A 27,202-nucleotide genomic window follows, 5' to 3' on the forward strand; every position below is an offset into this window, starting at 1 on the left:
TAAAAATTAGTATTAATGAAGAAGTGAGTACTGATCTTCTTATACTAAATAAGAGAGGTATATAAAACACACGCCGATTGGTCATATTAATTATGACCAATATAATAGTGATTCCGGTAGTTACTATACATTGATGTGACGACTCATATTCCTCATATATGTACCTACCATAACATGTTCAACTAATAGGTCTTTAACACAGCTTCAGTATTGTCTGAGCTTCTCGTTTAACATTCCTTCTGCAATAGGCGCAATCACACTTAAACGTATACGAGTTGTACATTAATATACGATGTAAGCATTAGATTGTTACCATAGCAACTCATGTCACTATTAATTACTCTCGTTCCAACAGTCTCGATCCACTGTGTGTATTCTTGGAAAATGAACAAATCAGTGTAGAGAAGTCGTCTTCGTTTCCATCATGAGAATGTGCTTCAGTATTACATTTTTTGCCTTCAACGCCTTGATTGTTCTATTTTTGCTAATAATAAATCTATTTCATCGGACTAAAAGTCCATTAGTTGTAAGCGGATTTAGCTCAGTTGGGAGAGCGCCAGACTGAAGAAAAACTTCGGTCAAGTCATCTGGAGGTCCTGTGTTCGATCCACAGAATTCGCATTCCTTTTTGCTAGCATTCTTTTTTTTTTCATTTCTAGGCCTGTTTCTCCGCGCTGATTGGTCGCCCGGGTGATGCAGTTGCGGCCGGCCCTGGCCAATCAGATCCCTTTAAAAATGGGCCCGGTGCGCTTCTACCCCTTCACGCCTTTTACGCCTTTTTCGAATCTTGTATTTATTGTAATTATTATACATTGGTCATATCAAATTCACATCAGACTTCAATTTTTCAATTCACTTTCTGAATAAGAGCCCTTCCCTTCATACAAGTAGAGATATTATACTGTCATAGCTCTTTCAATTGGTCTTATTAGATTGTCTCCATCTTTCCCATTGACGTTGTTACTCCCTCTCTTTTTTCGTTTTTAACTGATTTCTCATATATTCCCAAACAGGCATATATACTCGACGTCAAGAAAGAAAAGAAAAGAAAACCCTCATAAAAAATATAATCGAGAAGTTTTTTTCCTCATCGCGAACCATTAGTATAACAGATTGATCGTTCAGCTCTCATAACTATCGCAAGAACAGTAACAAAATAAATAAAAAAAACACGCACATATAATAATGTTGGCTCGTACTGCTGCTATTCGTTCTCTATCGAGAACTCTAATTAACTCTACCAAGGCCGCAAGACCTGCCGCTGCTGCTTTGGCTTCCACCAGAAGATTGGCTTCCACCAAGGCACAACCCACAGAAGTTTCCTCCATCTTAGAGGAAAGAATTAAGGGTGTGTCCGACGAGGCCAATTTGAACGAAACTGGTAGAGTTCTTGCAGTCGGTGATGGTATTGCTCGTGTTTTTGGTTTGAACAACATTCAGGCTGAAGAATTGGTCGAGTTCTCCTCTGGTGTTAAAGGTATGGCTTTGAACTTGGAGCCTGGTCAAGTCGGTATCGTTCTTTTCGGTTCCGATAGACTGGTTAAAGAAGGTGAATTGGTCAAGAGAACCGGTAATATTGTTGATGTCCCAGTCGGTCCAGGCCTTTTGGGTAGAGTTGTCGACGCTTTAGGTAACCCTATTGATGGTAAAGGTCCTATTGACGCTGCCGGTCGTTCAAGAGCTCAAGTCAAAGCACCAGGTATTTTGCCAAGAAGATCTGTCCATGAACCAGTTCAAACCGGTTTGAAAGCCGTTGACGCCTTGGTCCCTATCGGTAGAGGTCAAAGAGAGTTGATTATTGGTGATCGTCAAACAGGTAAGACTGCTGTCGCCTTAGACACCATCTTGAATCAAAAGAGATGGAATAACGGTAGTGACGAATCCAAGAAACTTTACTGTGTTTACGTTGCCGTTGGACAAAAAAGATCTACCGTTGCTCAATTGGTCCAAACTTTGGAACAACATGACGCCATGAAGTACTCTATTATTGTTGCAGCTACTGCATCTGAAGCCGCTCCTCTACAATACTTGGCTCCATTTACTGCCGCATCCATTGGTGAATGGTTCAGAGATAATGGAAAGCACGCTTTGATCGTCTATGACGATTTGTCCAAGCAAGCCGTGGCATACCGTCAATTATCTTTGTTGTTGAGACGTCCTCCTGGTCGTGAAGCCTACCCTGGTGATGTCTTTTACTTGCATTCAAGATTGCTAGAAAGAGCCGCTAAGCTTTCTGAAAAGGAAGGTTCTGGTTCTTTAACTGCTTTGCCTGTTATTGAAACCCAAGGTGGTGATGTCTCCGCTTATATTCCAACCAATGTTATTTCCATTACCGATGGTCAAATTTTCTTGGAAGCTGAATTATTCTACAAGGGTATCAGACCTGCCATTAACGTTGGTTTGTCCGTTTCTCGTGTCGGTTCCGCTGCTCAAGTTAAGGCTTTGAAGCAAGTCGCTGGTTCCTTGAAATTGTTTTTGGCTCAATACAGAGAAGTCGCTGCTTTTGCTCAATTCGGTTCCGATTTAGATGCCTCCACCAAGCAAACTTTGGTTAGAGGTGAAAGATTGACTCAATTGTTGAAGCAAAACCAATATTCTCCTTTGGCTACAGAAGAACAGGTTCCATTGATTTATGCCGGTGTTAATGGTCATTTGGATGGTATTGAACTATCAAGAATTGGTGAATTTGAGTCCTCCTTTTTGTCCTATCTAAAATCCAATCACAATGAGCTTTTGACCGAAATTAGAGAAAAGGGTGAATTGTCTAAAGAATTGTTGGCATCTCTAAAGAGTGCTACTGAATCATTTGTTGCCACTTTTTAATGTGAACTAAAAAAATAAAAATGAATATAAGGTACGTCTCAAAAAGAAATGTAAATATAGAAATTTTAAAAAAAAAAACGAAAAAAAACATAACTAAATTTAAAGTGCAGCCAAACAATAACCCTGAAAAATCTAAATATCTTAGAATTTTTTTATTTTGATTATTATATATTATTATTATTCTTATGGTAAATAATGCCCCTACTTTTCTTCTAAGGAAATGAGTTACTACAAAAATAAGGAAATATCGCCTGCAAGCGGTTTTTATTTTGGAGTTGTTTTTTTTTTTCCCACAATAGCCTCTAGTTTATTCCATTCTTAGCACTGACTCTTTTTTCCGCCACTATTTCTTATAAAAGGCCCGAATTTCTGGCACGGACGTTGTTTTTAATAATAAAATATTGAATGACAGTTAAAAAATCACGTAGTCAGTTAATCTGTTTAACTTGAAAATATGTCTGAATCAGTGGCCATTATAGGTGCAGGATTAGTAGGCTGCCTTGCAGCTTTGGCATTCTCCAAAGAAGGCTACAATGTCACACTATATGATTTTAGACAAGATCCTCGATTGGACACCACCAAAAATAAAAATTTGAAATCCATTAATTTGGCTATTTCTGCTCGTGGCATTGATGCTCTGAAATCAATAGATCCGGATGCTTGTGAACATATTCTGCAAGATATGATTCCCATGAAAGGCAGGATGATTCATGACTTGAAAGGCAGACAGGAATCACAATTGTATGGCTTGCATGGAGAAGCTATTAATTCTATCAATAGATCTGTATTAAATAATAGCCTTTTGGACGAATTAGAAAAATCTACAACAGAACTGAAGTTCGGTCACAAATTAGTCAAAATCGAATGGACAGATGATAAACAAATCTGTCATTTTGCCATTGGGGAAGATTTGAAAACCCCACATACTGAAAAGTATGATTTTGTCATAGGTTGTGACGGAGCATACTCTGCGACGAGATCGCAAATGCAACGTAAAGTTGAGATGGATTTTTCACAAGAATATATGAATTTACGTTACATTGAACTTTACATCCCGCCTACTGAGGAATTCAAGCCAAACTATGGCGGAAATTTTGCAATAGCTCCTGACCATTTGCACATTTGGCCTCGTCATAAATTCATGTTAATTGCGCTCGCCAACAGTGACGGCTCGTTCACTTCAACCTTTTTCGGTTCTAAAGATCAAATATCAGATCTGATAACTTCCAAGTCACGTGTGAGGGAATTCTTAATCGAGAACTTTCCCGATATTATTAATATTATGGATTTGGACGATGCTGTCAAAAGGTTTATCACTTATCCAAAGGAAAGTCTTGTCTGTGTAAACTGTAAGCCATACGATGTACCAGGCGGAAAGGCCATCCTACTCGGCGACGCTGCCCATGCAATGGTTCCATTTTACGGCCAAGGTATGAATTGCGGATTTGAAGATGTGAGAATTCTTATGGCGCTATTGAAAAAGCATTCAGGAGATCGTTCAAGAGCCTTTACTGAGTACACTCAAACAAGACATAAGGACCTAGTTTCTATTACTGAGCTGGCAAAAAGGAACTATAAAGAAATGTCACATGACGTTACATCCAAGCGGTTTTTATTAAGGAAAAAGCTAGATGCTCTCTTTAGTATTATAATGAAGGATAAGTGGATACCTTTGTATACAATGATATCTTTCAGATCCGATATCTCGTATTCTAGAGCTTTAGAAAGGGCTGGAAAGCAAACACGTATCTTGAAATTCTTAGAATCTCTGACACTCGGTATGTTATCTATTGGCGGTTACAAGCTTTTCAAATTTTTGACAAGAGAACGTTCCTGAAGCCAGTTTATTCTTGCCATCCGTGTACGCTAGGAGAGGATTATTAAAATAAGTGATATATACATATATATATATATATATATATATATAATACACTAATTATTTTATGTGATGTTGATCACGCGAAACGGTAAACGGCTCTGTTCGCGCTTTCTTTGTTTACATTTTAGTGAAGTATTGTCAAGATAATATCCATATGGTTGAACTTTTTATATTGGCTAGTTAAATACTCTATTTATTGCACCAAAAAATCATCTTAGTGGACTTTTTGGAGCAAAAAAAACCAGCAGGTAGTTATATAAGATGACTACACAACTAAGGTATGAAAATAACGATGACGATGAAAGAGTAGAATATAATCTCTTTACCAATAGATCCACCATGATGGCAAATTTTGAAGAATGGATCAAAATGGCTACAGATAATAAAATCAATTCCCGAAATAGTTGGAATTTCGCATTGATCGACTATTTTTATGACTTGGACGTTTTGAAAGATGGCGAGAATAACATCAATTTTCAGAAAGCATCTGCAACCTTGGATGGGTGTATTAAGATTTACTCTTCGAGAGTTGATTCAGTGACAACGGAAACAGGTAAGTTATTGAGCGGGTTGGCACAAAGAAAGACGAATGGGGCATCTAACGGAGATGACAGTAACGGGGGAAATGGTGAAGGGCTTGGAGGTGACAGTGACGAAGCAAATATAGAGATTGATCCCTTAACTGGTATGCCTATATCTAATGATCCTGATGTGAATAACACTAGGCGGAGAGTGTACAACAGAGTTTTAGAAACAACATTGGTGGAGTTCGAAACGATCAAGATGAAAGAGCTAGACCAGGAATTAATAATTGATCCATTATTCAAAAAGGCCTTGGTTGATTTCGATGAAGGTGGCGCCAAGAGTTTATTGTTGAACACATTAAACATAGACAACACTGCAAGAGTCATTTTCGATGCATCAATTAAGGATACACAAAACGTAGGGCAAGGTAAACTTCAAAGGAAAGAAGAAGAATTAATTGAAAGAGATAGTTTAGTAGATGACGAAAATGAACCTAGCCAGTCATTGATAAGTACTCGTAATGACTCAACCGTAAATGATTCCGTTATTAGTGCACCTTCCATGGAAGATGAGATTTTATCTCTTGGTATGGATTTTATAAAATTTGATCAAATTGCGGTGTGTGAAATTTCAGGATCGATTGAGCAACTAAGGAACGTTGTCGAAGATATTAATCAAGCGAAAGACTTTATCGAAAATGTTAACAACAGATTTGATAACTTCTTAACTGAAGAAGAATTGCAAGCAGCTGTCCCAGATAATGCAGAAGATGATAGCGATGGCTTTGATATGGGCATGCAACAGGAGCTGTGCTATCCAGATGAAAATCATGACAATACATCACATGATGAACAAGATGATGATAATGTCAACAGTACCACAGGAAGTATATTCGAAAAAGATTTGATGGCATACTTTGACGAAAATCTAAATAGAAACTGGAGAGGGAGAGAACATTGGAAAGTACGAAATTTTAAGAAAGCAAACTTAGTGAATAAAGAATCCGACCTGTTGGAAGAAACGCGAACTACTATAGGAGATACTACTGACAAAAACACAACGGACGACAAATCGATGGATACGAAGAAGAAGCATAAACAAAAAAAGGTTCTGGAAATTGATTTCTTCAAAACGGATGATAGTTTTGAAGACAAAGTCTTTGCCTCAAAAGGAAGGACAAAGATTGACATGCCGATTAAGAACAGAAAGAACGACACACATTATTTACTGCCGGATGACTTCCATTTTTCCACTGATAGAATAACAAGATTGTTCATTAAACCGGGGCAGAAAATGAGTCTGTTCAGTCATAGGAAGCATACCAGAGGCGACGTTAGTTCGGGGCTTTTTGAAAAAAGCACAGTTTCTGCCAACCATTCAAATAACGACATTCCTACTATTGCAGATGAGCACTTTTGGGCGGATAATTACGAAAGGAAAGAACAAGAGGAAAAAGAAAAGGAGCAGTCTAAAGAGGTTGGTGATGTGGTGGGTGGAGCGCTCGATAATCCGTTTGAAGATGACATGGACGGTGTTGACTTCAACCAAGCTTTCGAAGGAACAGATGATAACGAGGAGGCCAGTGTGAAACTTGATTTACAGGATGACGAAGATCATAAGTTCCCCATTCGAGAAAATAAAGTTACTTATTCAAGAGTTTCGAAAAAAGTTGACGTAAGAAGATTAAAGAAAAACGTATGGAGATCGATCAACAATTTGATACAAGAACATGACAGTAGGAAAAATAGAGAACAAAGCTCTAATGACAGTGAAACCCACACAGAAGATGAATCAACAAAGGAGCTCAAGTTTTCTGATATCATTCAGGGTATAAGTAAAATGTATTCGGATGATACACTAAAGGACATTTCAACAAGCTTTTGTTTTATATGCCTTCTACACTTAGCCAATGAGCATGGGTTGCAGATAACTCATACCGAAAACTATAATGACTTGATAGTGAATTATGAGGATCTAGCGACAACACAGGCAGCGTCATAGTTGATGATCTTTTTTTTTTTTTTTTTTTTTTTTTTTGTGCTGCAAAGTTTCTTAAAGCCTTCGGGCTTACGAAATCCTTTATCGCCGAAAGGGGACCGCTTCGAAAAGTGGATATAAAACAAGGTATTTATTTTTATAGACAATGACCAAATGACAGGATAGATCGAGGGTGAGTTCCAATATGTCCAGAACTATTCCATTTCTATTTAAATTAGTCAACAGGGCAGTAATTTTGCCTACGGCAGGTTTTACATTAGGAGTTGGTGCGTTTGTAAAGGCGTGGCCCGATGATGCCGGTGTTCTATCATTGAATGATCCGCAAACGCCAGCGGAGTTGATTAGTGCGACCAAGAGCCGCCAACCTATGGAGCTGCAGAGGGTTGACATCCTCGCTCAAATCGAGAAAAGCGAGGTTTACAACAAGTTGGCCCAGGATGAGAAGATGCACCATGTCTTATTCAGTGAGAAAATACCAAGCGGGCATAGGGAATATCATGTAGGACAAGGCCTCTTGTTCGGCAAGGGGAAGCTTGAAATTGATCCTTTGGTGTTCCATGATGTGAATCACGGTGAATTAACCGTGATTTATCACTTAGGTGCTGAGTTAGGGAATCGAGACGGTAACGTCCATAAGGGCTTGTTGTCATTGTTGCTGGATGAAGCATTGTGCTATTGTGGCTTCCCTTTGTTGCCTAGTAAAAGAGGTGTAACTGCAAGGCTGTCGCTAGAGTTTTTTGAGGACATTCCTGTAGATACTACGATTATACTAAAAGCAAACGTCAAAGAGATTAAAGGCAGAAAGTGTATCATTGAGGGACACTTGGAACAGTTTCCGTTGGAAGTTTCTTCTCGAAATGGAACTAGAAGTTGGAACTTACCACATATTTGGGGTTTCAACCATAAGCAGGAGATGGCAAAAAAATTTGCCAAGGCCAATTGTATTCTCGTTGAGCCTACTTGGTTCAAATATTTTAAATGGCTTGATATGTTTTGAAAAAGCATGCCTGTCTCAAAATAGCCTATTCCGTGTTAATTAATATTCTATATTCAAAAAAGTTAAACATATATACTGCATGTACTTACCGCCGAAGCACAAACGTGCCACTTCCATGAACACTTGCTCTTTATTTATAGTGGGGCTGATATGCGATGGCGTAAAGCTACTCCAGCCTCCTTCTTTTCATATCCTCATGACTGTCACTATGTGTTGGTGTAGCCATCGAACTTCCACTAGATTTGTTCTTCCTTTTCTTACTATTGTTACCTGAATTTGAGCCGGATTGGCTTTTTCCTGTACCGTCTAGATCAAACGCCAAGTCGTCTATATCAAACGGCGCTTGGGCTCCCCCTTGGTTCTGGTTTGCGAACTCGCTTGGATATGACCTTTCAAACTGCGATAGTACCGAAGAGCAAAGGTCCCAATCGAAATTTGGAGGCTGAAACAATGCTATGTCTCTATTGCGCAGCTGTTCGCGCCATTGTTGCTCTGACATGTTTTGACCCTGCTGAGGTGGTTGTATCATCATGTCTGGGTTATTTTGGAAAAGAATATGTGCTATTTGACCACCTTTACCATTTTCTCTGGTCGGTATGGTGGAGAATTTACCTGAAAGATCTGCTATCTGGTTCTTGTAAGATTTTCTTAGCTTCACGGCTTTAGTGCCGTCCAAATTTGTTCTTGCCACTTGCCTGGAGATGTCATCCAAGCCATACACCGATATCAAGTCCTGTAGAGGATTTGGTTGTTGGTACGTATATGTAGTTTCCGGATCCACGTAATAGTAGTATGAGGGGACTGTAGTTTCGTCCACTCTAGAAGCCATTATTATCGTATTCCTTTTTCGTTCACTTACTATTGCTATTCGCACTCACTACAGATCTATATTTTATGTTCCACCCTGTTGTCAGATCAGGAAAGGAATGAAGAGGCTCTATTTAAACCAAATACACCTCTTCGTTTCTCAATATTGTTGGGCTTTCCTTTTTTTTTTCCTTCCACGTCTATCTATTGTCTCTATCAAAATTAGGAAAAAGAAATGAAGAACGATGAGCCAAACGAGGCTGAGACAATCATGCATCCGTACATTCTATGTATGTTTGGGTGTATCTTTCCAGATTCGGTTCTTTTTTTTTTTCAGTCCAATTGAAAAAAAAAAGGAACAGGAACAACGGGTCGAAATTTGCCGTCACATTCAGAGCGAAGAGCGACAGGGGAATTGGTGGGCTAACCACCTGTTGAGCCCAGCTAGCAGCTGTCGGTAAACCGTCGTTGGGCGGGGCGCGACAATGCAGCCAGCGGAGGCATTGTATGGTTTCCGTCTGGAGAGTGGGCTTAGCCGGCCTGGCACTCCTTCTCTAAGCAGAGTGAGAAGGGAATCTTTTTACTGGAGAAGAGTGTTTGAATCCAGCAGAAGGTAATACGCACCTTTCTCATCTATTTGCAGAATCGTTTTATTAAAATACTTTTAAAGAATTTAGATTTTGATAATTAGTTCATTCTCTTTTACAAAGATAATCACCAAACAGGGACAATACACTGAACGATAAAAGTATGTGACATATAGAATGCTAGAATGAATAGCCTAGACTGCATTGTTATGAGAGCAACGTTTGATATTTGTGGCGATTGGAACAAACATAGTACATGCCAAAATGAGATGAAATGTCCAATTTGAACTGATTAACATACACGCGCAAGCTCGTATTTGTTTACTGGTACACCTAGAGTTAGCCGATCAAAGAGACAGTGGCAGATATATGGGAAAATTTTCTCCGGAAGATTGCATGCGAGAGTCTCATAACCAGTCATTTCCCAAGATACAATTCTCGGAGCTGTTATACTAACAAACTTTTAATTTTCATTTTTTTTTTTTTTTGATTAGATGGCCTCCTTACCTCACCCAAAGATTGTCAAGAAGCACACCAAGAAGTTCAAGCGTCATCACTCTGACCGTTACCACAGAGTTGCTGAAAACTGGAGAAAGCAAAAGGGTATTGACTCTGTTGTTAGAAGAAGATTCAGAGGTAACATCTCTCAACCAAAGATCGGTTACGGTTCTAACAAGAAGACCAAGTTTTTGTCACCATCTGGTCACAAGACTTTCTTAGTCGCTAACGTTAAGGATTTGGAAACCTTGACCATGCACACCAAGACTTACGCCGCTGAAATTGCTCACAACATCTCCGCTAAGAACAGAGTTGTCATTTTGGCTAGAGCTAAGGCTTTGGGTATCAAGGTCACCAACCCAAAGGGTCGTTTGGCTTTGGAAGCTTAAATTAAATAAAGATTTACAAAATAATAACCTTCATTTAATTTTAAATTTCAATAAAAAAATATCAAATCAAACATGACTTTTAAATCTACCATTAGATAATTGTATAAAGTGATTTATTGTTTTTTAATTTTGTTTTCATTATCTATCAAAACTAGGGCATTCTTCCTCACTTTTAGTGATAAACTTTTGTAAACTCAGTAGTATATCCAGCCGACGAGCAATGCGATAACGGTGATGATAAGCAATGCTCTGGAACTCAGACTTTGCCCGTTACCTGCTGATGGCGCTCTTGCTGATTCTGCATCGTGGTTTCCAGACGGTTTTCTTTTCGGTAACACGGAGTGAAATATTTTGATCTTCTTGAAGACTATGTCATCTTTGTACTGCTCTTCCAGATTAGGCCAATCGGACAACAGCTCGCCATCCTCCACGTTTTGGTAAGCTGCCGGGATAGGAAGTGTAACGATCAAGAATTTGTCTCGTTTTTGGTCCATTTCATCGTCAGCGGTTGACTTGGGTAATCCAAGGAAAACAATTTGGACATTTACACTTTCATGAGCACCTATGATGGCCACATTGGGCCTCACACAATACTTTGTGGGAGCACTAGTCCTCACTTTAAATATAACTCTCTTTTCACCATCGTTCTCGAGCTTTATATACTCTGTTGATTGTTTATTAAGGGGAGCTGAAGTATTACATATTAGTAACCTGTTGCATCGCACCAAAAAAGGTAGCAAAGTTTCCCGCACACTAGCAATTCTCGTCAAACATACCCTTGAACACCAGCTTTTCTGGCACTATTCTCATTGTTTACTCGTCTGAACTAGTGCTTATATTATCTGTCGTCATACCACTGTTTGAGACCCCCATAGGTCTTATATAAGGTAATGCATCATTCTAAACGGGCGGCAAGCCATATTAAACTATCTATATAACTACAACAGTATTCATATACCTAGTGAGGAGGCCATTTGAAAGCGCATTTTACCTCAGTAGTCATCACCTTTCGAAACGACTTCCTTTTTGTGAGCATGCAACAAGATGGTGTGTTCGAATTGTGCAGTGTAGGATCCGGGGATATCGTTCAATGGTGGATAATCCTGTACTAAACCGTGTCTAACCAAGTTATTCAACGCAAATAAGTATTTCTCTTGGCCAAGTCTGTCTAGGTATCGGCGACAGAACGGTAAAGTCCCAAAGTTGCGGTCTATCGTTTTTAACAAGTTCTTGGCGCTGTCTAACGTGGGCATTACCTGATGGTCTTCAGCAGATCTGGCATAATGAGAAACTTCCCCACCGGCAGTAACATAACCTCTACCAGTAGAACCAAAAGTTTCAATGGCAAAGTGCTCACCTTCCTCCATTTTTGTAGTGTCCCCATTTTTGACGATGGGAACGGATTTACCGCCGTGGATACGATATGGTGCGATACTGTGGCCACATAGATTACGACAAGGTTTAACCTGGTAAGTCTCACCATTGATTTCCACTTCGTAGGATTCCATAACTTCTTGGATGGCTTCACCGATGTCGGTTAATCTCACATCGATACCCGCTTCTTTAATACCCGTGTAAGTAGCGTCCTTTACAGCGGCTAGCAGGTTATCGTATTGTGGATCAAAGGAAACAGTAAAGGCAGAATCAATGATGTTACCGTTTACCTGCACACCATAATCTACCTTCATCACGTCTTCGTATTTCAGAACGGTTTTGTCGCCTGCATTGGGTGTGAAATGTGCAGCACAATGGTTGAGAGAGAGACCCGTTGGAAACCCAATACCTTGAGATTTGGGATCCTCCATCGCTAATAAATTTTCGGCACCTGTATACTTTCTTGTAGTATTTTCGATCATGTCAGCGATATCCATTAACTTCATCCCAGGAACGATTCTGTCCTTGATGGCCCTTCTCACACGACGATGTATCTCAGCACCCTTTCTGACATCATTCCAATGTTCGGCCCTTTCCAGATCCCTTTTCAAATAACGTGATTCTTCATCCGTGGTTCTTTGCAGATTGAAATCTTGATGATAGTCCATCCACGCACCTTCTGGGTACTTTCCATCTGGAAACAGTAATTCAATCTTCTTCACATTGCTTTTCTTCTTCTTCTTTTTCTTGTTCTTCTTCTTTTTGCTTTCTACTGGGTCTGACTCGTCAGCTTTTGCCTGGTCTTGCTGTTCAACGCCTTCATTCTCCAAATTCAATTCTTTTAAATCAGAAGCAGGGGAATTTTCTATTTCAGCGTCTGTCATTTTTCAATACGGTAGAGCTTCTACAGTACTTGTTGATGTAAAAGCCCACTTATTAGCTTCTTGCTATGGCTTCCTTTCTTTTTTAAGTTCGCTTCTTTCCCAAGATTGAAAATAAAAAATAAGTGAGACCAGGTCATTAAAGGTCCCTTGAAGAGTAAAAAATCTGTCAAATATCACCCATAAGAGCATAACCATAATGTTGAAGAGCACGCTGAGGCTTTCAAGAATCTCTCTCAGAAGAGGTTTCACAACGATCGACTGTTTACGCCAACAAAATTCGGATATCGATAAAATCATACTAAATCCAATCAAATTAGCTCAGGGAAGCAACAGCGATCGTGGCCAAACCTCTAAAAGCAAAACTGATAATGCAGATATTTTATCAATGGAAATTCCAGTAGATATGATGCAATCTGCTGGGAGAATAAACAAGAGGGAGCTTCTATCCGAGGCGGAAATTGCTAGAAGTAGCGTGGAGAATGCACAAATGAGATTCAATTCTGGAAAATCTATAATCGTGAATAAGAACAACCCTGCAGAATCATTTAAGAGATTAAACAGGATCATGTTTGAGAACAATATTCCCGGAGATAAAAGAAGTCAACGGTTTTACATGAAGCCGGGGAAAGTGGCTGAATTGAAGAGATCTCAAAGGCATAGGAAGGAATTCATGATGGGCTTCAAGAGGTTGATTGAAATTGTTAAAGATGCCAAGAGGAAAGGATACTAATCGTACCATCAACTCTTGAATATTGTGAAATTTTCGCCATTGATTTCCGTCTTTGTAAATAGGTAATGCGTAACTATTTAGTTAAATTTTTGTATATTTTTTATTCTATGACTTCACTTATCCATTATTTCCATCGTCAAAAAAAGGAAATAAATACTGTTGCTCGAACGAACAGCAAGATAAAGTGGAAACGAAAAGTAAGCAGCTTCCTCAATATGCCGTCAAACGTACGTTCGGGAGTCTTAACTTTGCTCCATACAGCATGTGGAGCAGGCGTACTTGCAATGCCGTTTGCATTCAAGCCATTTGGGTTAATGCCTGGTCTGATAACGCTAACATTTTGCGGAATATGTTCCTTATGTGGGCTGCTATTACAGACTCGAATAGCGAAGTACGTACCTAAATCTGAGAACGCCTCGTTTGCTAAACTCACCCAACTAATCAATCCGTCAATAAGTGTAGTGTTCGATTTTGCCATTGCTGTTAAATGTTTTGGCGTTGGTGTATCTTACTTAATTATTGTTGGTGACTTAGTGCCACAGATAGTGCAGTCAATTTTTTATCGTAACGATGATAACATGAGTGGTTCGCAAGAGCATCACATGTTCTTAGACAGGCGTTTGTATATAACTCTGATCATAGTGTTTGTTATCTCCCCTTTATGCTTTAAAAGAAGTTTGAATTCTCTACGATATGCTTCTATGATTGCCATTGTTAGTGTCGCATATTTATCTGGTTTGATTATTTACCATTTTGTAAATCGGCATCAGCTAGAGAGAGGGCAAGTATATTTTATGGTACCTCACGGAGATTCTCAGTCTCATTCTCCCCTGACTACATTGCCAATTTTTGTGTTTGCTTACACTTGTCACCACAATATGTTCAGTGTAATTAATGAGCAAGTGGATAAGAGCTTCAAGGTAATCAGGAGGATTCCGATTTTTGCCATCGTGTTGGCCTATTTTTTATACATCATAATTGGTGGTACAGGTTATATGACATTTGGTGAGAATATTGTAGGAAATATCCTCACTTTATACCCGAATTCCATCTCCACCACCATCGGGAGGTTAGCAATGCTGCTATTAGTTATGTTAGCATTTCCATTGCAATGCCATCCTTGCAGATCATCGGTAAAAAACATAATTATATTCATTGAAAATTTCAGAAAAGGTAAGTTATACGATAACAGAGCTAGCTTTATTCCATTAGACAACTTTAATAGTGAAGATCCGCAGGAGGCGCCAACCCAACAAAACAACGAAGAGCCAAATCTGCGTAGTGAGTCTTTACGGCATATCAATATTATCACCCTTTGTATCTTACTGTTCTCATATCTACTGGCTATTTCAATTACGTCTCTAGCAAAAGTCCTAGCAATAGTTGGTGCCACGGGATCTACGTCGATTTCTTTCATTTTGCCAGGCCTTTTTGGTTATAAATTAATTGGCTCAGAATTTACGGGCACGAATGAAAGAGTACCGACAAGCATAAAAATATTCAAATACTTAAGTTTATCTCTATTCATCTGGGGGATAGCAGTAATGGTAGCTTCACTATCAGCGATTGTATTTTTGGGCACATCATCACATTGAGTTTGTACATTACTTTTCGTATTTCTATAAACAAAAAAAAGAAGTATAAAGCATCTGCATAGCAATTAATAAAAAGGTGACCATCCCATATATATAACACTCAAATTTGATGGATCCGTGGCTTGCTGAATCAAATCTTGTACGCTAGACTCTACACTTAGTCCATTACCCATAAGCTTCTCTTCTACACCTTTAAGGGCCCTATAAGACTCTTGGTTTTCGTTCCTGTCGTTGTTACTTATGAACTTGCTGACGTTATCGAAATTTGTAATTTCATGTTCTTCTTCAAATAAGTGTTCGTATTTTTTAACTGGTGACATTACCCAGGAATAAAGGGGATCCCATTTTAAGATATTCAAAACACACATCACCTTGACATAATCTTTTCTTAATACTGCGTAAACTCTTTCACAACTCCGCCTGAATAGGCCATCCACGCCTGTGACTCCAAATCCATCAACGATATCTCTAGTTAATCTGAAAGGGACCAACTCTGGAATGGGGAGTAATTTTCCCTGATCAAACGCAATTCCCAGGTCTATATGAATAGGCTCCCCTGTTGAGCAGTCAAGCAGGATATTGTTTAAGTGCCTATCACCGAGGCCTAATATGTATCCAACGATAGAGCTAGCTGCGACACCTTTTGTGTACGTTTTCTTAGCTTCAAACCAATCCAACGGATCGGGAAAGGAATCAAAAAAAAAGTTTCTTAACTGCGGTTTTATTTCATTAGTGATTTTTAAATAAGCTTTCAGCCTCTCTTCATTTGATTTTGTTTGAACTGCTTTCATGCCTTTTCTTGCCTGATCGAAGGTTATCTTATCGTTGGTATGTAGCTTACTCAAAATTTGATGTAATGATGTAGAATTTGCGACAAATTCAATGATTCCTGCCTTTGGTCCTAATGGAACCACTTTGTATGTTCTAATACCCAGATCTAGATTTCTTAATACTTTATCATTTTGTAGAACTTTATTAACTTGTTGAAACACTTGTTCCATAATTGCATCTTGTCTCAAATCGTCATTACTTCCTTTCATCAAAGCTTTCTGCGTTGTACCATCTGAGATGTTGAAGGTGACTATTTTCGGCAGGGACAATCCTGTGGTAGTAATGCCTACTGTTTCATTGACGGATACAATATAAGGGCGGGCTTTTCTTCCATCAGCAGAACTTTTGACTGTAAAATTACTGGTCGGTAGGGGAAGCTTCTCCATGTTTAGCTGTTTCAGCCAATATTGGCCAATCTTCAAATTAGCTAAGCGTAACGTCTTCGTATTTTGCACAAACTTAAGATTAGCTAACTCTACAGACATCTCGCAAAACTCTTGCACAGGAAGTAAATACTTTTTCGCAAAGGCACCCCTGTCATATCCTTGCAATTCTAAAAGAATCTTTTTGACAGCTTGAATTTTTTGGGATATGTTGGTGTCCTTATTGGATTGCTTTTCATATAGTAGTATGCTCATCACTGAATAAAGGGAGTCATACGGTAGTTTGTAAAGAAGTCGTTTCATGGTTAGTTGCAATGGCTTTTGAAATTCATTCTCCTCCATAGATATTTTTGACGCAATCTGATTGACCCAGGGCAAAAACTTCCAGCTCGGTATTGTTCCAATTTCTTTATATAGTAATTGATTGATCTTGCTATTGTCATCATTCTCGAACCATAAACCACAAAACTTATCAATAATGTCATTATCATATCTGTTGCTGAAAACTAAGGTATTGAGATAGAAATGGAGTGCATGCCATAAAAATTTTTCTTTTTGAAGAAGCAGTGCCTTTAGTACTTCAGAATCTCTATTATATTGTAGCAAGACACGATTATAATGCCTTTTCGCATCTTTTCTTTCATTTTCTGGTAATTTTGTGTTTTTATATATCAGCTCCAAAGCTTTCAAGGTAGATTTTCCAGTATATGACCTATGTTCTCTATCTTCGATTTCTCCATTTGATCGTAACTTTTGTGCCTGTTCATCCAGAAAACTTCCGAGTGTGTAGAAAACATCAGAACATGATTCATGATCTTCGACATTTATATCCCAATTGACAATGATTTTTTCATATATTGCAGCAGCTGGTTCAAGCCTTGATTCTGAGCTCCATTTAACTAGTCGAGCTTTAATTTGGTCCATAGGCACATTAATGAGTAGCTTAAAATCGTCATAAAGGATACTTTCGCTAATATTCTTCTCATTTTGAGCTAAAAGATCTCTCATTATCATTACAGGTGCCTTGTACTCTCGAGACTCCCAGAGGGCATTAGCAGATGTGAAACTTGCCAATTTCTCAATTTGAGATACTACAGAGGGATCATCGTATAATTTTGCAATATTCTTCACTGTTTTGCTCATTAGAGTGGCATTTCGTAACGCATCTTGAGGCGCACCATTGGCAATTGCCAGCTGAACGTAATTAGCAAGCTGAATAATGGATCCAAGGCGTAAATATTTCGAGCATTTTACGTTTTCATCTAATGAATTCCTCGAGAGCACATTCATTAAAGTATGTCTACTCTTTAACGTTGTTTTGTGATCATAGAAGTCTATTGTATTAAGTCTCTCCTTATCGGCCTTCATAATAGACATCAATGTTTGGGGGAAGGAAGTAACGTCCTGAGGGATTGCTGCTATTTTTATAAATTCAATAATCGCGTTCAGAGTATCCATCCATTCAGTTTGGCTAATAAAATGTTGTCGAGAATCAAAAATAGTTAATAAGGATTTTTCTAAACTTTTTTCAGCAAAACCAACGTCCTGTGGTAAATTTTTTATGGCATAGTATAAACCTTTGGCTTTGGAATCAACAACTTTTGGAGTCAATAGCTTCCAGTCTCCCAATTCTAAATTCCATTTGTAGACATCACTGGATCCAGAAAGTCTACTTTCCAATAAGCTTGTCAACCCGTAGAAACCGCTATCTTCTGTGGCCTTGATTAATGATTCCTTTTCCTCTTCTAGTGAAGTAGTGTAATTGGCATCAAAATCGGCGTTGTTGAAAAGAAAACGTTTCCACGTATCTGAGTCAATTCTATTGATAGAGTTCAAAACACCCTCTATTGAGTGTGGAACAGGTAAGCCTGCTAGAAAATCGCCGTCATTTATGCATTCGTAAATCTTCTGAAGTGTATTTATATTCATTTCTCTTATGTTTGGCATGTTCATTTCCTCAAATAACAAATAGCCAAACTTGAACTCTTTTATTTTAAGAGAAATTTGACATATTTCTTGTAAATCTAAGCTAGAATATATGCGCAGACAGTTTCGTTCCTTGCATCTAGAACCCATCCTAATCATTTTAATTACATTGAAAAGCATCTTTAGCTTTATCTCAGAATCTTTAACATGCAGCAACATTGCTATTTGAGTGAATATTCGATTGCTCCAATTCAAACAGCTTTTCGGATCGTAAGTCGTTGAAAGAAAAAAGAGGTCAGTAAGTACTAATTCACAAAAAGCTGTTGATCCTTTGCATAAAGGATACAAGCAAACAATAGGAGGTATATTAAATGATATTTGGTGAATCAAACTACGGGCGAATTTGCTTAGCCAGCAGTTGTAGGGTTCGTTCACTGACAAATAAGTATCGCATATGAATGATTCCATCCCAAAATTGTTTGCCAACGGGTATATAGCATTCAGTACATCCTTGTCCAATGGAGCAACTTTATCTTTGTTCTCGTTCATTATGTTATCCCTAAAACAAAATTCACTTTCGCTATTTCCTATTGAGTAGCCCACTAGGTACGTTAGAATGCACTCAGAAATAAAAAACACTTCAGTAGAATCATATAACTCAGCTTCTTTATTGAAGGTCGAAATACGTTGGTATATCATATGTGGTTGTTCGGGATGGCGAAATACCATTTCAAAGTTTTTCAAATGAACTTCATTATTAAAGTTTGTAGATCTCTCTCTTTGAACTTCTTGCTGTAAAATTCTTCTTGAAAGAGCAGCGAACCATAGTTTGAAGTTTTTACTCAAATATTCCTTTGGAACATGGTGTTTCAAAATGTTAATTGCAGCAGCTTTAGAAAGCGAACAACCGATTTTTGAAGCTACCGGTCTCCTGGCATAAGAAAAGAGTAAAGAAACCAATACAACATCGTCTACGCCACAATCACTAGCATCCAAAAGTTCCGTATTTTCATAAATATCATCTTGGACTATATTTCCGAATATTGCATCAAGGCAGTATTTCCAAGTTTTTATTTTGATGAGATCCCGATGCTCTAAAAGCTTTATAGCCTGCTGGAAGGATGGACTGAGCTGTTTGTTTTCCCTCAAATAAATGAATATTTTGCAAAATAAATTGGGCAGAGATGGCTCTATTTCAAACGTATTTTTGTCAGCCAGATTTAACAATGAGCTGAAAATTGTTATTACTTCATCGTGAATTTGTGTATCTATTAAGAATTTTGAAAGCCGAATTATGATGAAGTTTAAAGTTGATGATTTTACAAGTACATTCTCATACAACACAAAAAGATATTTTAACTCCCTTGCACATCGCAGTTTTCCTATGTAAGTCGATGTCTTTTCAAGGTCTGTAATAACCGATAAAAACAAAAGCTTGAATTCGTGTGTGTTGTTCTTTTCATGAGCAAACTGCGTCTGAACTAAGGTTGCTCCTAATGCCAAGGGTATATGAAGTGGGTATTGATACCTCATTGAAACACTGGAATTTTCAAATAAATATGGCGAAAGGTATGAAGTTGGGAATAATTTTTCAACAGTAGATCTAAGTTCAGTAAGTGAGCCCAAATCAGTAAATCTTATGATCCACTTTAACATCAGTAGACGGTATTTTTTATGGTATTTTACTGTTGTTTTACCTGATATTTGGGGCAATATATCAAATATTAGTTCATTCACACCGCCACTGATAAAGGCAAGTGGAATACACAAGTAATAGCTGTTATCCACCAGATAAGCATCACCGTTTCCAGTAATCGCGTGTAACATGTCTAAGATCCATTTTTGGTTGAAACCTTGAGAAAAGTAGATTGCAGAAATTTCTACAAAGTATCTTCCTAAAAATTCATGAATATCGGCAAATCCAAAAAGAGATATATCCCATTCTTTCTCCAATTTAGAAGTAGGGACTTTTGTTCTGTTAAACCAGTACATAATCAAATCAAACTTACAATATTCGAAGAGCTCTGTAAGGTTTTGGTAGCGAAAAGCGACCGTAATTTTGTTCAGAGCTTGTTGGATAAACGCACGAGTATGATTGAAGCCAGAGTATGTCATCATATCCTCCAAAGAAAAAACTAAGCTTGGGTAAGACACCAAAGACAACATGGACATTGCAAGAGAGTAGAAAGCGGACTTTTCAATACTTTGCTGAGGCGGACCAAATAAGCTCTTAATCTCATAAAATATGATACTTTGATTCTTATAGCTCACTTGGGCCATATAACTCGAAATACTGTTCATTATGTTAATAATATTGGAGGAGTCTAGCTTTTGCAGGCATTTAATAAAAGTTGCAAAGACTCTCTGCTTCCCACCTCTGATTGATCCGTGGGAAAGATCATGATTTTGAAGTAGGCTAAGCAGCAGCATAGAAAGGTTGACCGTAGGGGCCACACCAGTGAAAGAATTGTCCTCAAATCTAGATATGATCCAGTCCAGGATATCATTGCAGTCCGAATTCAAAGGCTGCTCGGGGTAAGATAACCATTGAGGTCTTATTGCTTCGATATAAGATGTAAGTAAAAGCATAGCTTGATTGGAAGAACTATAGTGGTTGCAAAGCAATTTTTCACCCAAGACTTCAGTGAATTCTTCCAGGATTTTGTTGTAAGAAGATTTCTCCCCGATTGCTTGTTTTAACCACTGGCAAACAGTGCCAAGATAAGATATAAATACATCTGTGCTAACGCAATCAGAAAATTCCAATATGGCTACCAAACGCTCTGAAATGGATTTATTTCTTGAAGACCATAGGTAAGCTCGCACTGCTTTATCTATAGTGGAGTGCAGAGGCTTCTGAAATCTACCTCCAATTGTGTACGGACTATTATTCTGGGTAGTGTCTTCTGAAGAGGCTTCGAAGTAATTGATGGCAGAAGTTCCTGTTTGAGATTTGTTTTTTTGCATCCTGATAAAATCATTAACGATTTCCTTCATATTAATTTTGTCAAGCACTAAATGGTCTACATTTATGGTCCGTATCGATAAAACCTCCTCAAAAAATGATTGGTAGGAGTTTTGGCTATCAAAACTAAGTTGTGGAATAGTTATTAAGGTTGTTCTCTTATATGCTGCAATAAACTCAGAAAAAGTGGAATCTCCACAAAGATTATCAACTATTTGTATTAATTTTGCTACCCAAGTAAATTTTTGTAGTGGAGATGAAAATGCATCACTTTCAATATTTTCCAGTAATCTGTAAAGAATTTCATTATAACGTGTGAGGTCTAAGGAAACTTTTGGTAAATTAAAAAAGGGAGTGTTAAAACATTCTGACTTTTCTTCTGGTTTTACGCCTAAAAGAAATTCCCTCTGCTCTTGAAAATGTTGCCAAATCTTGTGGCTTTCATCCCAACATAGTGAGACAGGATTAGCTCCTTCGCCTTTTTTATCGTTGAAAGGGTTCTCTGGGTCATATTTGTTACCTAACCAGGATATAAAATTGCAGAACTGATCCTGTTTAGCATCAGTTCCGCGCAACTGGTTCCACTTTGATTTTAGCCACTCAAAAATTCTATCAGCGGACGATATACCGTTCATAGATTGGAAGTCTTTACCAACGTACTGAAGGTATCCCCATAGCATGAACGATTCATTAGTAACTAATATGGGACCCAAAATATCGGATAATTCGTAAAGATCATATATCTGATTGATAGTTTTCTCATCGGATAAAAGCTGCTTTGAAAACTTTATGGAGTTGGCTAATAAAAGACAACTTAACTGGCAAGATTCATTTGATTTTACTAATGGTAAGCAAACTTTAAATAGGCGTGCCATGTCGCCATTGCTTAATTCGCATTCTTTTTGGGATAATAAAGGAATAAAAGAAAAACAAACCCAATTAAAGCATTGGATTTTTTCGAATTTTGAAAACAGAAGTTCTTTCAGCTGTTCTGCAAAACTTTTAGTGAAGTCTTGTAAAGTTCCATAAAATGAGCACAATTGTAATCCTAGCACTTCAAACTCATGTGAGCTGTTCTCCTCTAAAAGATGAATAAGAAATGTGTCCATATCGTCAGAAATCCGTAGGATAGAAGGTATATCCGAATCACATTTTCTTCTTTTAAATAATAATGAGTAATTTTCATTTTTTCTGTTCAATGCAAAATATGTTAACAATGATTTGGTAATTCCGAGTATTTTTAACCACACCGATCTGCCTCCCCTATCTCTAAGTCTAAAATCAGGTAATGCAAACCATGAATTTTTATCCCTTGAACCTCGAATATATGAGAATTCCACATGGTTTACGGTAAATAATTGAGGCTTATAATTACTTAAGCGCAGTAGAATGTACTCACGGTATAGAGATACAAGAGATTCGGACCGAAGCTCTTCAACATAATTCTCTTGACCAATCATATAAGGAAGTTTATGGTTCATTAGTTCACTTGACATAACATCAAACAGTGATAATTGGTCTTGTACTAGCTCATTGGAAGTACAGCCAATTGTCAGGTTGTAACTCCATGCTTCTTTTATAAGCATTAGCGTATCAATAACACTAAAACAATGGCACTTCAAAATTAATTGATTTATTAATGACATTATTAATCTCGTATTTCCATTTTCTTTTTTGCTGAGCCTCAAAAAATCTATTACGGTCCAAGTAATTGTCCTTGTCACTTGAAATATACCAACTGTGTCTAACGCCAATAAATTCAGGAGGATCGATATGAAATTGGTCAATGTTTTGTCTACCATAGATAATTTCATTTGGCTTTGAAAGTACTCGCAAATTTTATCGACTAAGGATATCCATTGGTGTATCATGAATTTCAGTTTGAAAGGGTCACTTTTAATTAGGGCATCCAAAGCAAACGATAAATGTACTGAAACGGCATCCAATAAACTTTTGGAACCATCTTTGACCATTAATTCAGGTACTACTGCTAAAAGTAACTTCAACGTTTTCACTTTAAATCTCTCACATGATTTTTCTACAAATAATCTTAAAACGTACGATATCGTGGAGAGTCTGTTCTCACTAAGTGATAGCTTGTTTGTGGTTGACACTGTCAAGTTTCGAAGAAGGTCACAGTATTTTGTGTGTTCAGATGCAAGTAACTCTACCAAAGCTTCTGCCGTTGTAGATAGGGCCTTGGTTGGTATCCTTTCCGGATCTTCTTTTAAAATTGTTGTTAGCTCATCTAAAGCATTGTTTCTCTCTTTGATTTTTGTTGATGATAGAAAGTTTAAAGTTTCTACAATCCCATGATCCTCCATCGTCTATGTTACACTGATTTCCCTTTTTCTTTGAAGGCTTTTTTTTCGAATTTCCTGCTTTTTTTGCGAGGCTTTGAGAAGTCAATTAGTCTTGATTATTCTATTAACTTGGAACTAATTTACCTTGAAAAATGTCAAAATATGCATATTGTACGGCTGGTGCCATACTTGTTTCTCACTAGCAAAACATTCTATCATCTGTTATTCTTACCTTCTTAACGTGTCTGTTTGCTTTTTTGACGTACCCCAAAAAATATATAGACCCTCCTATCACGCTCATAATATCATGTGATTCTCTCGATGAACGATAATAGTAATATTTTCATCTAAAAATGCAATGAATTATTGAGTTTCTTTAATCTGTTTAAGAGATTGTTATTTATAAAGAAAATATATATAATTGAAGAATCTAAGAGTATGAGTCAAAATAATTTCCTTTTTACACAACAACACCGGAGTTAGATGCAACTCTTGGCCATAAATCGGCACATTCCTTACCGACTGGACCAGTGATGGCGGAACCCTTCATTTCACCCTTAGGATTAGCGATGACACCAGCATTGTCTTCGAAGTACAAAAAGACACCGTCTCTTCTTCTCCAAGACTTAGCTTGACGGACAACAATAGCTGGCATAACCTTCTTTCTCAATTCTGGCTTACCCTTCTTAACGGTGGCCATAACCATATCACCTAGAGAGGCGGCTGGCAATCTGTTCAATCTGGAACCAGAGCCTTTGACGGCGATAATGTACAAGTTTCTGGCACCACTGTTGTCAGCACAGTTCATGATGGCACCGACTGGTAGACCTAACTAGTTAAAAAAGATCTCAATATCGGGGAGTGAGAATAATTTTGTTAGTAAAAGCATAGGGAGAAAGTTAGCAGATGTGGTTAATCTTGAAAAATAGAGTTAAGCGTGATTTTTGTAGAAATAACATTTCGATGGTTATCCATTAGTATGGGCAAAAGAGGGAGTTAGGATATGCTTGCCGTGTATGATTTTGAAACCAGAAATTTTTGAGTCCATGAATATTGACAGGTATCACTTCATCTGCAAATACAGCCCGCTTAACCATTTAAAAACTGAATTTATGTGTGTAATTGCATCTTTGGCGGGGCGGTACCAGTGATGGCACATCTACCATTCTTATGGAAAATAACACCGATAGGTATATGATCAGGCTTCACACTTAGTGTTTAGCGTCTTTTAAACCTCTGTTTAATTCTGTTGTACCCAGCAAAATGAAATCTTGGAACTTTACTTTATGATCAATTTAACCAAATTGCATTGTGGAAAATAAAAATTTTAACATACTGAGATTCTAAACTTAGTACCTTGAGCACCGTTACCGGACATTATTAGTTATATATAGGTGTGTTGGTTTTGTATTGCTTGTAAGACCTAAGAGTCAAAATAAAGAAAGTAAGAGATTTTTAGCTACTAACCTTAGCAATACGATGGTATTACTATTAGCGGGAACAGGTACATTATGGCTACAGTTCGTTTCCTGCCATATTAATTTTTCAGCCCGAGCGTGTTTGGGTTTGATATTTTCTTTTTTACCTCTTTTTCAACATTTCCATGCAAGTCTGATGACGGTTGTACGGCTCGTTCTGTGAGCCGGATAAGCGATAAAAAAACTTGGTCTGTTGAAAATAATAACTGCATGGGTTTTTCAAAGCAGTTGGGGGTGTACAGATGTTAATGTAGTCTGATATATGCTCTGTCTTGTCTTTTTATCTGGGGGATCATTAACATGGTAATAGTGATTGGTATTGCAAGCTTAAGATTATAATTACATAAAACAATACAAATATTCTAGCCCGATGGGGTTATTATAGACCAGTTTTTGTTTTCTCTTATTCTATCTGTTAAAAAGTCCGTGGGGTTATTGTCTTCGACAGAGTTATTATCCTTGTCGCTCCCTTTATCATTAGCCGTATTTTCGTTATCCTCGTCATTATGAGTCCTCAGTTTTGCACGTTGTGCTCGTGACATATGACTCCAATTCTGCTTTTTCTCCAAATACTCTCTTTTGCCCATTGTGCTGTAGCCGTCATCGCTTGGATTTGGAGGCCAACTACTTGCCTTGTTCCCAAGGTTATTGCCATAATTTGGATTGTAGTACTCTTCTTCCATTTCGTTCAATCTCAATGCCTGTAAATCGATTAAATTTATGCCCTTCTCGTTCTTAGCCCAACCGTTTCCGCCTTGTAAAATATCTTCCACGCATTCTCTTGGCGTAAATTCACCTGGTCGAGGATCCCACGGTAATTTAAACGTTTTCTGGTACAAGCTCTCAATCAGTGGGCTCATAGAGGAAGATATTGTTGTTGACAGCCCTGGCTTTGTTGTCATTTCGCTACTCTTGTGGTTGGTAGAAGTCGGTGATTTAATACTTGTGCTGTTTCCTGTCGCATTTGTACCGGGTTTCGCTACAGTTGTTCCAATACCGTTAAAATTGGAGAATGTATTCTTGGGTGACATCTGGTTTGTTGTTGATGTGGGGCTAGATAGTTCAGACGTGTTATCCAGTATAGTATTTATTCCTGGCCTGTAATTAGCGAGCTGGCCATTAGTAAACGATTTGGAAATGTTGAAATCTTCGTAAGAGCCTCTAACTAGCTTCAACTGCAATGAGACGTTGATTATAGAATTGACCTTTGAGTGCTTTAGGAGAAATCTGTTTGTTGTGGGAGTTTCGTCTTCTTTGACGTATTCTGTTATATCTATGTCTACTGTTCCCAATAGAAGTTTACCCGTTATCTTTTGAGAATATGAATTGTTTCCTGTGGCCGTTAGTGCAGTGGCGTTAGCATAGGTCGTTTTCTTCACTTTGCCATTGGGACTAGAACTAGAAGTCAACGAGGAATTCGCATCAGCAAACTCAAAAAAAACATCCAACACCAAAATTTTCTTCAAGAATCTGCCGTTTTTATCCAAGTGGAGCTTCACCAGGATTGGTTTGTCTAATGAATAATTCCATTGTGCTCTATGATGTTGCACATGCACGTGTTTTGTTGTACCTCTACTCTGGGTCGAAGTGGTTTGATGCTCACCGTCCAGAGCCACTTTGTGTCCCGACGTACCTGTTCCATCCTTCAAACGCCATTTCGTGTAGCAATAGCCAGAAGATTGAGGAATATTTACCAATTCTTTGATTTGCAGGTCCAGTAGAAACTTTGGTCTTTTTGCCTTGCTATTATGATTAAATGGCATCTTAATATTTTGTGAGCGGTATTATACCTTTCTTGGGTACCTAATACTTCTAAGCAACCTGAATGAAATTAGAAGGTGTTCACTCCTTCATTAGCAAGTGAGCTTTGCCGTTGTCACCGTACTTGGTCATCTTAAGAGATACAAAGGGGGGGGACCCTGAGAAAACTTCTCCCGAAAAAAAAAAAAGAAATATACCCACGCGTTCTTTACCCGGAAATAAATATCTTGATTTAGCCGCCGAGATTGTTATATATGCATCCAAGACCTCTGAATGGTGGCTAATTAAGACACTTAACTGATTACGTTTCCATCAACTGCTATCATGTTCGCAATATTTGGGCAAGAAATGAAAAAGAAAAGTTACCAACTCTTCTCCCTTCTACGAGCGGTGAATACATGGGAGCCGAGCCGCATGAAGATGAAAGTAATATTAAAATTAAAGTCTCTATCGAAGCAGTGACTCTCTC

General features: G+C 38.0%; 13 protein-coding genes and 1 non-coding gene across 14 annotated transcripts, besides 1 other annotated feature; 8 read left to right on the forward strand and 6 right to left on the reverse strand.

Moving 5' to 3' along the window:
• Window positions 1-354: part of a long terminal repeat (Ty4 LTR) that runs on past the window's edge.
• Window positions 355-530: 176 nt separating this feature from the next.
• On the forward strand, window positions 531-621 carry YNCB0002W. The gene is given in 2 exon segments: window positions 531-567; window positions 586-621. It is a non-coding gene; the product is annotated as a tRNA-Phe (tRNA).
• A 564-nt stretch (window positions 622-1,185) lies between these two features.
• On the forward strand, window positions 1,186-2,823 carry ATP1 (F1F0 ATP synthase subunit alpha; the record flags this gene model as incomplete). The annotated part of the gene is made up of 1 exon (NM_001178339.2): window positions 1,186-2,823. The coding sequence occupies one exon, from the start codon at window positions 1,186-1,188 to the stop codon at window positions 2,821-2,823; it is 1,638 nt and encodes a 545-aa protein (NP_009453.2).
• A 454-nt stretch (window positions 2,824-3,277) lies between these two features.
• Window positions 3,278-4,660, forward strand: BNA4 (kynurenine 3-monooxygenase; the record flags this gene model as incomplete). Its single annotated transcript, NM_001178338.1, has 1 exon — window positions 3,278-4,660. One exon carries the CDS (start codon window positions 3,278-3,280, stop codon window positions 4,658-4,660), a length of 1,383 nt encoding a protein of 460 aa, NP_009454.1.
• A 303-nt stretch (window positions 4,661-4,963) lies between these two features.
• On the forward strand, window positions 4,964-7,228 carry BRN1 (condensin subunit BRN1; the record flags this gene model as incomplete). The annotated part of the gene is made up of 1 exon (NM_001178337.2): window positions 4,964-7,228. The coding sequence occupies one exon, from the start codon at window positions 4,964-4,966 to the stop codon at window positions 7,226-7,228; it is 2,265 nt and encodes a 754-aa protein (NP_009455.3).
• A 181-nt stretch (window positions 7,229-7,409) lies between these two features.
• MRX3 (Mrx3p) lies at window positions 7,410-8,222 on the forward strand (the record flags this gene model as incomplete). Its single annotated transcript, NM_001178335.1, has 1 exon — window positions 7,410-8,222. One exon carries the CDS (start codon window positions 7,410-7,412, stop codon window positions 8,220-8,222), a length of 813 nt encoding a protein of 270 aa, NP_009457.1.
• Window positions 8,223-8,388: 166 nt separating this feature from the next.
• On the reverse strand, window positions 8,389-9,051 carry ROX3 (Rox3p; the record flags this gene model as incomplete). The annotated part of the gene is made up of 1 exon (NM_001178333.1): window positions 8,389-9,051. The coding sequence occupies one exon, from the start codon at window positions 9,049-9,051 to the stop codon at window positions 8,389-8,391; it is 663 nt and encodes a 220-aa protein (NP_009459.1).
• Window positions 9,052-10,110: 1,059 nt separating this feature from the next.
• RPL32 (60S ribosomal protein eL32 RPL32) lies at window positions 10,111-10,503 on the forward strand (the record flags this gene model as incomplete). Its single annotated transcript, NM_001178332.1, has 1 exon — window positions 10,111-10,503. The coding sequence occupies one exon, from the start codon at window positions 10,111-10,113 to the stop codon at window positions 10,501-10,503; it is 393 nt and encodes a 130-aa protein (NP_009460.1).
• Window positions 10,504-10,697: 194 nt separating this feature from the next.
• Window positions 10,698-11,313, reverse strand: SCS22 (phospholipid metabolism-regulating protein SCS22; the record flags this gene model as incomplete). Its single annotated transcript, NM_001184321.1, has 2 exons — window positions 10,698-11,191; window positions 11,280-11,313. 2 exons carry the CDS (start codon window positions 11,311-11,313, stop codon window positions 10,698-10,700), a joined length of 528 nt encoding a protein of 175 aa, NP_009461.2.
• Window positions 11,314-11,495: 182 nt separating this feature from the next.
• MAP2 (methionine aminopeptidase) lies at window positions 11,496-12,761 on the reverse strand (the record flags this gene model as incomplete). The annotated part of the gene is made up of 1 exon (NM_001178331.2): window positions 11,496-12,761. The coding sequence occupies one exon, from the start codon at window positions 12,759-12,761 to the stop codon at window positions 11,496-11,498; it is 1,266 nt and encodes a 421-aa protein (NP_009462.2).
• Window positions 12,762-12,957: 196 nt separating this feature from the next.
• On the forward strand, window positions 12,958-13,491 carry MRP21 (mitochondrial 37S ribosomal protein MRP21; the record flags this gene model as incomplete). The annotated part of the gene is made up of 1 exon (NM_001178330.1): window positions 12,958-13,491. The coding sequence occupies one exon, from the start codon at window positions 12,958-12,960 to the stop codon at window positions 13,489-13,491; it is 534 nt and encodes a 177-aa protein (NP_009463.1).
• A 215-nt stretch (window positions 13,492-13,706) lies between these two features.
• On the forward strand, window positions 13,707-15,086 carry AVT5 (amino acid transporter; the record flags this gene model as incomplete). The annotated part of the gene is made up of 1 exon (NM_001178329.1): window positions 13,707-15,086. One exon carries the CDS (start codon window positions 13,707-13,709, stop codon window positions 15,084-15,086), a length of 1,380 nt encoding a protein of 459 aa, NP_009464.2.
• A 65-nt stretch (window positions 15,087-15,151) lies between these two features.
• Window positions 15,152-23,515, reverse strand: TEL1 (DNA-binding protein kinase TEL1; the record flags this gene model as incomplete). The annotated part of the gene is made up of 1 exon (NM_001178328.2): window positions 15,152-23,515. The coding sequence occupies one exon, from the start codon at window positions 23,513-23,515 to the stop codon at window positions 15,152-15,154; it is 8,364 nt and encodes a 2,787-aa protein (NP_009465.2).
• Window positions 23,516-23,954: 439 nt separating this feature from the next.
• On the reverse strand, window positions 23,955-24,872 carry RPL23A (60S ribosomal protein uL14 RPL23A; the record flags this gene model as incomplete). Its single annotated transcript, NM_001178327.1, has 2 exons — window positions 23,955-24,326; window positions 24,831-24,872. The coding sequence occupies 2 exons, from the start codon at window positions 24,870-24,872 to the stop codon at window positions 23,955-23,957; spliced, it is 414 nt and encodes a 137-aa protein (NP_009466.1).
• A 462-nt stretch (window positions 24,873-25,334) lies between these two features.
• Window positions 25,335-26,735, reverse strand: YBL086C (uncharacterized protein; the record flags this gene model as incomplete). The annotated part of the gene is made up of 1 exon (NM_001178326.1): window positions 25,335-26,735. One exon carries the CDS (start codon window positions 26,733-26,735, stop codon window positions 25,335-25,337), a length of 1,401 nt encoding a protein of 466 aa, NP_009467.1.
• Window positions 26,736-27,202: the final 467 nt, after the last annotated feature.

The sequence above is a fragment of the Saccharomyces cerevisiae genome, chromosome II (assembly GCF_000146045.2).
Source record: "Saccharomyces cerevisiae S288C chromosome II, complete sequence".
Lineage (NCBI taxonomy): Eukaryota > Fungi > Ascomycota > Saccharomycetes > Saccharomycetales > Saccharomycetaceae > Saccharomyces > Saccharomyces cerevisiae.